The sequence below is a fragment of the Eulemur rufifrons genome, chromosome 16 (genome assembly GCF_041146395.1).
Source record: "Eulemur rufifrons isolate Redbay chromosome 16, OSU_ERuf_1, whole genome shotgun sequence".
NCBI lineage: Eukaryota > Metazoa > Chordata > Mammalia > Primates > Lemuridae > Eulemur > Eulemur rufifrons.
In genome coordinates, this window is record NC_090998.1 from 66,360,247 (window position 1) to 66,373,479 (window position 13,233).

Genomic DNA, 13,233 nt, shown 5'->3' on the forward strand with positions numbered 1-13,233 from the left:
GAGAAATTTATTGAAAATCTTAACCAGTAACCACATATCAAAACTAAGTAAAATAATATTTCAACTTACATGTGCACTGACATACAGGAAACGTGTAGCTAAAGAAAAAAATAAATTGCAGCAATATTCAGTTAACAATACAAAAATGATAAAATTGTTTTCAATATGATTGCATCATATGTTCATGGGCAAAAAGGAAGGAAAGAAGAAAAAGAGGGAGGGGAGAAGTAAAGAATGGAGGTAGGAAAAGAGAGGAAGAAAAGCATACAGATAGGCAGACAGACAGGCAGAAAAGAAGAAGGAAAAAAGGAAAAGGAGAAAGGAAATTCCTAATTAAAAACCAAGCAAAACCAAGCATCATCAGTCACTTTAATGACTGTCAGTCAAGATAGGACCTAAACAATTCATTCAATTTCTTGGATTTTTACTAGAATGTTTGGGATGGTGCTAGTACTTTTTTAAGCACTACACTTCTTTAAGCACCTTAGATGAAGTACTAAGAAGACAATCTGAGTTACAGTATAGCAGAATAAAACTCCATGCTAATAATTATGGCATACAGAACTCTATTTAATCCACACAAAGGACCTCATATTTCATCACTGCAACTTTTGTAGATATGGCATAAACAAACAAGACAATGACTGATTTTATCTGTAACCCACACTGTCCCTTACTCAAAGAATGAACCTGGACAGAAAATTGATTTGATCAGAGGATCTGCATTGCCAGGTAGCAAAGTTCATGCATAGCTCTTAATAATTTTAGTCTTTTTGGAAAAATTGCTGTTTGCATGCAGCACTTGGCCCCACCTCATCTATACCTCTGACTCCCTGTCAGTATTTGTACATGTCCCAACAGCAGCCCTTTGCATGGGCGTAAACAGGGAGAAGGGTTCAGCAAGTGACAAACATGATCTTTCGGACAATCTAAGGATCAATTCAAAGAACTAAGATTTGGATTACCCTAGTTACAACACAGTCATTGCCATGTACTTTACAGATTTAAAAATTCTAATGATACAGTATTGAAAAAAGATATCACAACACATTTTAATTTTACCTCTTCATGTGTGGTTTGAATATTTTGACTGTCTAATATACAGAATTGTTTTTAAGTTTATATAACTCCTTCTACAAAGAAGCTGTGAGATTATCATATAATTCTCATCAAATTATTTCTGTTATACACCTACAACTATTTATTATAATACATTCCTAATAAATAGTTCATTGTTTGAGCTTGTAATAATTAAAGCCCCGTTGGAAATCTTACATGGAAAACGAAGAACAAATTTCTCTAGTTTTTATTAACTACTGAATACTGTAACATGATTTACATTTTTTCAGAAAGTCACATTTAAAATAAAGTTTCCTATTAAATTAAAAAAACATGGACAACATTAAAGCAGGTCAGAAAGAAGCCATTCATATTATGTCGACAACAGCACCGTATCTCCTACAGCTGTTTCTGAGTCCTGACTGTGGTTGGAGCTGATACCGGTGTCCGAGTCTGTGTCGTTTGTATACATGTTCAATTCTCTTTGAGTAAAGGGAGGAACCTCCCCACTGCTGTTGGGAACCTGGGATTCCTTCCCTCTGTTTTCCTTTGACTGGGATCCATCTTTGTTGCTAACGTGAAATGAGTTGAACTCCTTCGCCAGGAGTTCATATTCTTTTGCTTTCATCTGAAGCAATGAGTCACTGTACTTAATCTCTTTCTGGATGCCACTCAAATGAGAGTGGATTTTCAAACCGGCTTTCATGCTTTTCTCCAAATCACACTTAACACTTTCTAAATTACAGCTTTCCAGTTCACTGGTAGCTGCCCCTTCTGCATCTTCATTTATTTCAATGCAGACACTTTTTACCTCTTTTTCTATTTCAGCAGAGAGCTTATCAATGAGCATTCGGTAATACTTCAGTCGTTCTTCCAACTGTACAATTCCATCACTTTCGCTCAGGTCCTCCAGAATCTGGCTTTCCTCATACTCCGTGTCTAGCTTTTGCTCAACTTCACTGAAATTGGGCATTAAATATGCATTCTGAACATAATTTTCTCCATCATTTTCTACCCGATCAAGGTGGAATTTAGCTTCACACTTTTCGATTTCCATATCCAGCTCTTTCATTCTCTTGACCTGCTGATGAATAGTATGGTCCTGGGAAATGATCAGGTGAACTAATGTCTCCATATTATCTCGATCATGGGAAACTGTGTCCTGCTTAATTTTAGCCAGTTTCCGGAAAGTTTTTCTGACTATTCTTTTTTGTTTATCTGGTGGTAATGTCTTCATGTAATTTGCTGGGCTGAGCTCCCACACTTTTTCTGTGTGTTGCACTAATTTGGTTTCAGCTGTTCGCCACAAAGGAACTGGAAGAAAAGCATCTGCTTTGACCAAAACAAATTGCATATTGGGCTGCTCATCTCCCCATGCTTTCCAAAGCTTCAGGATTCTAGTTAGTGGAGGAAGAACCCGTTCTGAGCCTCTCCACTTCTCTATGATACAGTAATCATTGGGCTTCCCCAGAAGGAATCGTTTCTCTCCAAATGTAGTCTCGTGTTCCTCAAGCAAAGCCTCGATGACATCAGCAGAGGTGGTGCGTTTAGTTAACCCACAGACAATCTTCTCTTCTTGGCAAACCCAAACCACAATTTCCTTCTCTTCTGAATCCATGTCTTTAGTTGGAGATCTGAAAGAAAAACAAAGCACATTATATTTCTGTCATCACCTTTGTAAACTCAGAAAGATGGTTTAACATTAATACCCTTTCTAGATTTTACCCTTCATAAGAAAGGCATTTTGATGTTGAGATTACATAAGAAGAAGATTTACAGCAAGGAAAAAAAAAAACCATAGAAAGTATTTTAATTTCCTTTTTATTTCCTAGTGTTCTCTGAAAAGAGCAAATTTCCATCAAAGATAACTGAGGCTATTTTAATTTATTTTTAGAAGTTAGACACAATATAATCACAGTTATAATTGCTAGAGTTGAGACAATAAATAATCAAAGAAGAGATGAATAAGAGGAAGTAGAATAAGACTAATTTTGTTAAAGCCTTCAGACTAGAAAAGGACCCTGGAAGCATAGGTAGGGTGGAATGATATGAAAGTCATATTGTCAAAAATAGTTCAATATGGAAAACAGTCATTCTTTCATTGAACAAATATTGCCTGGCAACTATGTGCCAGACATATCTGAAGATAATGAGACAGTAATAAACAAAAAGGAACACAGACATGAATATGTAACTAATATAATACCAGATAATAATAAATTCTATGAAGAAAATGAAACTGGACTAAGGGATGCAAAAGGACTTGGAAGAGGGGTGGTCTATTTTATTTTAGAGTGTTTAGGAGAGGCTACCTTAAGGAAGTGACATTTGAATAGGGACATAAATTATCAAAAAGAGGCAATCAGAGATCTAAGAGATGAATTTCAGGAAGAGTGAACAGACATATAGGGACAGCATAATGTGAATGTAGTTAGAGGCTGAGGATAGTGGAGTTTGGAGTTGCTGCTGATGGGAGGGAGAGATCAAACAATAGGCAAGGGAGGTTGAGGAGAAAGGCAAACCTTTGCAGTCTGTGATAAGGCATTTGTGTTTTGTTCCAGTTTTAATGGGATGTCAGTAGGAAGTTTTAAGCAGAGGAGGCATAGAATCTAACTTACACTTAACATATATCTGGCTTTTGTGAAATAGACTGTAAAAAAGGAAAAAGTAGAGGAAGGAAGCCTATTGCAGATTTTCTAGGAGAAAGATGATGATTTCCTAAAGTAGGTTTTAGCAGTACAGATATTAAAAAGTGATCAGAGTTAGCATACATATACACACACACATATTTATACATACATATATATAAACATAAATATATATACATACATATGTGTATATATACATATGTATATGGGCTTGATAGTACTTTTCTCTGTGCTATAGAGGGATAGTGGGGAGAAAAAAACAGTTTTCGGTCTTCTGGAGGAAAAAAACAGGCAGTGAAAAAAGCAGGGGAAATTCCATGATTTCTAGGCTAAATCTATTGGAGAATTTTTAAGATCATATTTTCCTTTATGACTATACATCAAATTCAGTGTCTTTTGTAACATATCTTTAAAAGAATGCTAAAAATTAATGATGTGAAATGAATTATACTACAACATGATTTATGGTGACAGATTTTTGAGTAGTAATTGGCTTGTTATGAAAGTTAAGTCAAAATCATTTATCACTTTATGTAGTACCATCAAAGCATATGACTCCATGAAGCACATACCAAAGAAAATTTCCCTGGCTTCTAGAATCGTTTTAAAACATTTATAATGTAAAGTATTTATGGTTTAGTAGCAAGAACGACTAATTCTATGGTATTATCTTTATTTTAAATGAGCTAATTATTATACTTTGATTACTGACTCCCCTAAGTTCAAAAAGTGATTACTAAAGGTGAAAGAATAAAAAATGACACCATGTAACATAAAAGATTATGTCCAGTTTTTAACAAAGAGTACCCAGTAAAATTTAAGTATTTAATTATAGCAAGTAAAATTTTATAAGTGATTACTCAAAAAGCCACTCAAAAAGTGATTATTACGATTCTCTTATAAAATACTTTGCATTTAATGACTCAGTATGGAATAATGTATTTTGAAGTAAATGCAATGTTTTGACAATGTTTAAAATTCATCATTTAATAATTCTAAGCAGCAAAAGAGTAGGTTAAATTTTAGGATAATAAGGTTATTATCATATTCTGATTGGCAGAGAAATAATACACAAATATATGTTAAACAAAAACAAGTAAGTTCTCAAAATAACTGATACTAACTACTGTCTGTGTTATGCCTGTACGGCACAAGTAAGCTCTAAATAATTCCATACTTTTATGTTTTAATCATGTATATACAATACTCAAAATTAATATAAACTTTTTTTACACCATGTAGTTGGTTTACTTACTGTAAATAGAATTTGAAAAGCAGTAAACCATTCCCTATGCACTTACTGCATGTTAAATTACCACTAATTTCAATATAAACCTTTTAAATAAATAGTTGTCATAATTATCAACTTTATAACATAATGCTAATATCTATTATGTTAAAACAAAGGACATGTTTATTTGATGTTATTTTTTAGTGTTTAGAGTTAAACTCTAAAAAAATCCTATTAAAATATGCAACTATTATATACTCATAATAATTTAAAATAAAAATTAAAAAAATAATAAACAGCATTAAAGATAGAAACTATCAATTGTAAAACATCGAAAATGTTCCAGGCACTGTTCAAATCTATGGCATGTATTAAGTCATTTAATTGTCACAATTCTGGAAGGTAGGTAATAATTTTATCCCCATTTTACAAATAAAGAAACTGAGGCACAGAGGATGTTAGTAACTTGCCTGAGGTCACACAGTTAGTGGTGCAGTGAGGATTCAAACGCAAGCAAGCAAACTAGCTCCAGAGTCTGCAGTTCTAACCACTATCCTATAAAAATAACTTCATAAATTTGATAATTTACACATATGGATTAAATTAGATACAAATAAACTACTTTTTAAAGAATAACTTTATAACATGAATTAGCCTTTGATAGCAGTGGACACACTGTGCCCCATTAGAGCACACAATTGTTCAAGGAAGGGCTCTTCCCAATGGCCAGCCTTGGAGAAAAGTGTACAGGAATTGTTACCTTCTGTGCCTTAAAAAAATCAATCTCATTCCTGAGCTGATGCAGTAATAAAGGGTTTTTGGCTGGCCTGGGATCTCCCTTCGCTGATAAAACTCTCTTATATTCAAAAGCCCTTACTGTTGTCTCCTTAGAGCAGTCCCTCTGTCCTGTTCTCTTTTCTGGTTGGGAACCAGTGTTTCTGGGTCTGTAGTTAAGGATGACACATGTTCTATAAATTCTTCAGGCCTACATTAGAGCTGTGAAGAAGACTGGGAAACAGGAAGCAGAGAATACTTTTAAAGAGCATAATAATAATAATGTTGTACCTGGCAACGTCCCAATAATTCCATGACCCCCTACACTCCCATCAGAATCCTTCCTGCTTTGGAGGGATCAAAGTCTTAAATATTGTGGGCTTTCCCTGGAGATCTGCTAGCTTTCAGTTCATGTGGACAATGTAGCACTAGCCACTAACGGTCATTATGCACATTGATTGTTATACATGAAAAAATTAGTGCCTTTATTAATAACCTCACAACCTGACTGGCTGCAAATCTTTCTTTTTCTTTTCTTTTTAAATTTTTTTTAGGTCTGCCCTCAATATCCTTGTATTTTCCCAGGTCAGCTATTTATAAATATTTTGAGGAATTTTTACAACTATCATTCAAACCAAATAATATTCAAAACTCCTGCCACTTGACTGAACATATTTTTTAAAGGTAATAGCTATTCATTACAGAATATAGGCAATAAGTCTTCCACAACTAGTATATGCTTCATTATGTCTAGAGTCTACTTTATAGTAGACTTAGAACTTTGAAAGCTTTATTTATTTTATAATATGGCTCTGAGTTTCTATTCATTCATTTGACAAATATTTGCTGAGCACCTCTTCTGTGGCTAACACTGTCACGGGAAACTTGTATGATACAAAGACATGCATGATTTATAAGACAGGGTCTCTGGCTTATTGTGAAAAACAGTGCTAGGGTTGAGAAGGGACAAGGTACCCAAATGTTAGAATGATACAGATTTATGACCCTCAACATCATTTCATAAAGTTAAAAAGAGCATTCAAGTCAAAACTATGGAGAGAATACAGAATAAATATTCTTCAAAATTAAACCAATTTAGAAATCTTAAATAATTATTACTTTATAGAAATAATTGTTCTCATTTGGTTACAGCCCCATGCAAACCTAGTCATCTGGCATACAGAATTTAACACTAGATCTGGGACTAAATAAAATGTTACCTTCCAAACCTTTGGAAATTTACCATTTAGTAGAAATAACGACATCTACAAACACAAACAAAACAGAAAGTTAAAAATACAAACCTAGACTAAGTAACTTGGTTTGTTATGTAAAATAATGTGGCAGTTCTTACCTAATGGATTCAAATCTAGTAGTTGAGAAACATAACCTCCAATTCTAATGCAAGAGGGCACTGCCATTTCAAAATAAAAATATATACATATACTGCATGCTTAAAAGTGCTTGTTTTATTTGGCTTTGCTTTACTTGGCTTTTGTGTGTGTTGGAGGTGAGCAGATAAATGTTTCAGTAGATCTTAAACTGTCCAGATAACATGCTGTAGTCACACAAAAACTGAAAACTCATACAGCTTTATTCTGTTTTTTAATTTATAAAATCTCACATGCCAATAATTCAATTCTATGTTCTGTTATTATCCCAATGTTTTAGTTTCATTTATAAACAACCTGTAGATTTGATTAATATTATTTTCTTCAGCTTACAATACTATGCTCCTACTCACTCAAGGTTTTTTAATAGCTTAGCTTAGTTTTTTCCTGTGTATTAGAAATATGTTGGTTGATACTATTTCCAATCCAATGAAGTTATTTTTATTTTAGACATTTCTTGGCTTTGTGCATCCCTAAAGTTAAGAACTTATGTATGTGGTTTTTACTAATATTATCCCAATTTTACAAATGAGAGAACTGAGGCAAGGAGAGGGTAAGTAACTTGCCTAAAGTCCCAATGCTAGGAAGTAGCAGCATTTCTTCTAGATCTGGCAATACATGCTAACCCACAACTATTCCCAAAAATAAATTACAATAGCCATTATGACTACAAATATTACAAATATTTCCTCACTTTTATGAACTGATTATATTACTGTAGTTATTTTTAAATTACTTGTTTGGAACTCAATGTATTTTTCTTTATAGAATTATTTTTTTTACCTGTTGTATAATCTATCAAACTCCTAGTTTGAATGCTTTTAGGTTAAGTATAAATTTGCCTTCCTTCAACTCTATCATTATTCCATTTGAACATCCAGTATAAAGTATTGACAGAGTCTAATATATCTGGGTTTGTAATATTAAGGGAATGAGGACAAAGAGATTGAAGGCAGATAGTCAGGGTGATACGTATGGTGGTTCCAGGAATGGTCCTCACCAGGTAATCTGTGAGGGAGTAACCAACCTGTGGATGTCCTGATGGAAGGCTACGTAGGAATACTATAGTTGTTTGCAAGTATAGGTTAGTTAAAATTGTTTAATACTGGTTATAAAATCAGAATTGCCTGGATTGAAAATTTATTACTTCTGTGATTCATTATAGAGTAAAAGCATCGAAAGTTGTACATTTATAAAGATAAAATAACTACTACAGTCACATTTAATTCACTCCACTTTCAGTTTGGAATTTTAGGTTAATTTGATAATAGATCATTCCTACAATTTGCAAGCAGATATGAAATTTCATAAGTCAGAATGCAGTTGAGCCATGGCATCAAACTATAGTACTTAGTATCCCGAATGTCTTATTATTCATAAAGTTTCTTAAATAAATGATATGCAAAGAAAGATTTGGATCAGTTATCTAGATCATCATTTATAACAAGGAAATTCACAAGATGTCCACTTTAACAGGTAAAAACAATGAATAAATAAAAATTTAAAATACTGCCTTACATAATGCTAAGTAGGTATCTCACATTTTGGTTCTGATTAAAATACACAACAATCAATAAAACTTGAGAAATTTTACAATGAAATGTGTGTTGAAAAGTTGAATAAGATTATAGTTGTGTTTGGACTTAATTTGAACTCTATTTGTTTGTCTATTTCGAGAATGGTTCCTAACAAAAGAAAAAATTGTTCTTTTAGTCATTTTTAAACTATGACTCTCACTAACACATAACTATTTTGCACAATTATCTTTTACTATGTTTTAGTTATTGAAAAATGAATTAAAGGTAATTTGAAACATTTCAACAGATTTTATTACACATTCTAAACATATTATACCACAGCTATAATTATGCAGTATACATTTATGACATTTCTCATGCATATACCATTCTTAGTTGTATGATGTTTTTAATACTTTACTAAAGTTGATAATATTAAAAATACCCTAAAGTTTATTTTGTTTTGTTGCTTAGCACACCTGTGTTTATTTTAAACTTGTTTATGGTCACAAAATATGTTTGAAGAGTATTAATTTATACACAGAAGAAAATTTTTAAATGTTCATAATGCTACCACATTCATTTTTATTTAATTCCTTAAATTCGTTTTTCCCTGAAACATTGATGAGATGCATTTCTAAATATTTGCAAAAATATATAGCAGGAACAATTGGACTTGAAATTTTAAATTTATGATTTTGTCTTAATTATCACTAATAGACATTCTGAATTCTGACAAATCATTTCTTCTAATCCTCTGTACCCTTCACTGTAGTACTGCAATGTACATGTCTAACTTACATTTCTCACATTCCTGCAAATATCAAAGAGTAAAAGAACTCTGAGAAATGTGAAAATTATACTGTATAAATATAGGTTATTAACAACAATAAAAAAATTAACACTTTCATTATTTAACACAGAGAAGAGTGGAATATTTTTAGTATTCTTTTTTTTTGAGACAGAGTCTCACTCTGTTGCCTGGGCTAGAGTGCCGTGGTGTCAGCCTAGCTCACAGCAACCTCAAACTCCTGGGCTCAAGCAATCCTCCTGCCTCAGCCTCCCGAGTAGCTGGGACTACAGGCATGTGCCATCATGCCCGGCTAATTTTTCTATATATATTTTTAGCTGTCCATATGATTTCTTTCTATTTTTAGTAGAGACGGGGTCTCGCTCTTGCTCAGGCTGGTCTCGAACTCCTGTCCTCCAGCGATCCACCCACCTCGGCCTCCCAGAGTGTGAGGATTACAGACGTGAGCCACGGCGCCCGGCCAATTTTTAGTATTCTTATTCAGCAAACTTACTGAACTTACTACCTAGTTAACAATATTATTTTACAAATATTTTCCAGCCTGCCCCACAATATTTTTTTTACCAGTTTCAACTAGTCAGTTTTTTTGCATGTATGCTACCCATATAAAAATAATTCTTTACCTAATAACAGACAATTTAAAAATCATTAGCATATACTTTGGATCAAAGATGAGCCAAAAACAGATTTATAACTCTCTAATTTTGATTAAACTCATGCTAATGAGGCACATTTTACTAAAAATGTATGTATATGCCTGATTATTCTTCTACAACTATTTCATTATTTAGGTTTTACCTTTTAAATGATATCTTCTTCATAAATTTAAGAGAATTTGTATGCTAAATGAAACTTTTCAACAACATATGGAGAATGGGTAAATGACGCATTGGTTAATAATATTTCACATTTATTGTATGTTTAGTATGCACCAGTCATTGTTCTAAGTGCTTTATGCACTTAATTAAATTCACTTAATTTTCATCACAACCATACCAAATTCTATTATTAAATCCATTTTACAGATTAGAAAACTGAGGCACAAGGAATTAAGTACTTTTCAATGTTAACCTTGGCTAGTAAGTGGGGAAAAATAAGTTTGGATAAATGAGTTAGAATTGAATTATACCACTGATAAACTTTCTATTCAGTCTAATATAATAATGTTTCACTAAGTTGTCTTTTTGAAACAAGATATGAAATCAGAGTTAGAAGTGAAGTTATTGAGAAAAAAGGCCTTTATGGTATCATAAGAAAAATTTAAAACAATAGATTATTTATCACCTACTTCGGTATATTGTCAATACATATAAGATTGTCTACCAATGCAATATTTAGAAATTGACTTTCTTGGCAATCAGGAAGTTTGTCATACAGAGACTCTTAAGTTTTTCAACTGCTTAGAAGCAACTATAAAATTATTTTGTAGATGCCTGTTAGATGCCTGATTAAAACACTGAATTGTCCATTCAATTCAGATTTTTTAAAATATTTTTTAAATTAGGTTAAAGAAAGTTTCCAAGAGGTAAAGTTTTCTCATTTCCATGGTATTGTGAAACCCAAAAACATATAATGTAGTAGAATGGAAGGAATCAGATGCCTCTATGTTTGATTACTGGCTTTTTCATATACTACACAAATTTTTACTATTTTAATTATTCTTGATTATACTATGTTTATCATAAAAATTAGCAAAATATAGATTTCAAATAAGAAAATTGAAAATGACCTATTCATTCTAGCACCTGGAGATAATATTTCATTATTTCCATATGGTCTTTTTTTCTATATATATAATTTTTAACAAAACAATATAAAAATACTAATGTTTAATGAATGCTATGTGCTATGCCCTGTTATAAGTGCTTTACATGTTCTAATTCAGTTAATCCTCATCCCAAACCAATGAGTGATGTACTACAGTTATGCCCATTTTACAGATGAATGAAGGAATAAGTATAGATTACATTTACTATGCAAACCTCTCTGCTAATGATAATCTGTATTTGCAGTCACTCCCCAGCACTAGCATCACCACCTCAGCTCCACCTCTGATCATCAGACATTAGATTCTCATAAGGAGCACGCAACCTAGAGCCCTCACATGTGCAGTTTATAGTAGGGTTCGCACTCCTATGAGAATCTAATGCCACCATTGATCTGACAGGAGGCGGAGCTTACGCAGGGAAGGGAACAATGGGGAGGGGCTGTAAATACAGATGAAGCTTCGCTGACCTGTTGGCTGCACACCTCCTGCTTTGATGCCCAGTTCCTAACAGGCCACAGACTAGTATTGGTCCATGGTCCAGGGGTTGGGGACTGCAGTTTTAAAAAATCAAAAGAAGAATAATGATTTTATGACTTATGAAAATTATATAATTCAAATTCCAGTGTCCATGCTTTTATTGAAACATAGTGTATGGCTGTTTTCATGCTGCAAAGACAAAGTTGAGTAGTTGAAAGACAGAGGTCTCATGGCTCACAAACCCTGAAATATCTACAAGATGGCATTTTACAGAGAAAGTTTGTGAACCTCTGGATAAACACAGTGAAAGAGGTTTGCTTAGGAATTTCAAGAGCACTTAATATGCTAATGTTACACTATAAAACCTTAAGAGAAAGAAAAGAATTCTAGCATATATTATTTCCTAAACTTATTTAACTTGCTTGGTATAACATTTCACAAAATTTATCATTTGCAGGAAACATCTGCTACATTCAAATTCAGCTATTTACTATATATAACAAAACATCATTTGTTTCAAAACAAAGCCACCAATATTTGTTAATAAGAAATCAAAATAGTATTTCTCTTATGTAAACAAATGAGTATATATAATTATATAAAACATGATAATGGGTTCTCTTATATAAAACATAAATTTTAAAAGAATACATATTCAATTAACAATGTAGGAGAGAGTTGAAGGTCTATTTTAAGTTTCAGAGAATTGTTCTATTTGTTTTTAGCAACTTCTAAAGCATGATATGTTCCTCACTTGTTCAACCTTTAAAAGCTACGTTAACCATTAATTCTATTTTAAGTTTGTTTGGCTATTTTCTATACCAAAAAAATGATCACCTTGGGAAAGTCAAAGGTATTTTAAGTGAAGCAAATATGCTATGCATTAAAAATAGCCATGTTAAATGATAATTTGATTGTCTTTCTTTGAAGTTCATACATGCATACAAAATAAAGTGTAAGCAAAATTAAAATTACTGAAGCATACAAATGGTAAGGTAGCTCTGGCCTACAAACTAACTCTGATTAATTTTACTCAGTGTGTGGCAAATCCTTCTGAAGTAGAATTTTTTTGGGATCATAGAGCTGTAGTCCTAGAAAGAGATGAATACAGAATTTTCACCCATAAATGATACAATACAATACAATACAATGCAATACAAATGATCTTTTCTTAGGTTGCTAAGAAAATCTAAACTGTTTTAATGCATGAAGCATGAAAAGTGTTGCTATGAAGATGGTTTCCTCCAAACACAAACCATTAATATTTTTCTTAAAATAGTTAAAATTGGAGTCCTTCAGAAAATCAATTGTTCTATGAAAAATTAGGACAGACAACAATTAAAAAATAAAAATAAAAGGAAAAAATTAACCTGAAAATTAAAATTTGATATATATATGTGTATGTATGTGTGTTTGTGTATACATATATATTTACTAGTTTTGTGCTCCACTAATGTCAGTTTAATTTTCTAGGAAGTAAAGCTATAAACCAGTCATGCAGAATTAAAAAAACCCTAGACATTCCATAACTGCAAGGTAGCTATGGTACATAATTCC

At 32.5% G+C, this 13,233-nt stretch overlaps 1 protein-coding gene across 1 annotated transcript in view; it reads right to left on the bottom strand.

Annotated features, from left to right (window-relative positions):
- Positions 1 to 1,432: 1,432 nt before the first annotated feature.
- RASSF9 (Ras association domain family member 9) overlaps positions 1,433 to 13,233 on the bottom strand; it is a 33,743-nt gene continuing 21,942 nt past the window's right edge. The window contains exon 3 of the mRNA XM_069491251.1: positions 1,433 to 2,693. Within this exon, the coding sequence (XP_069347352.1) occupies positions 1,433 to 2,693 (1,261 nt within the window). The remainder of the gene's footprint in view (positions 2,694 to 13,233) is intronic.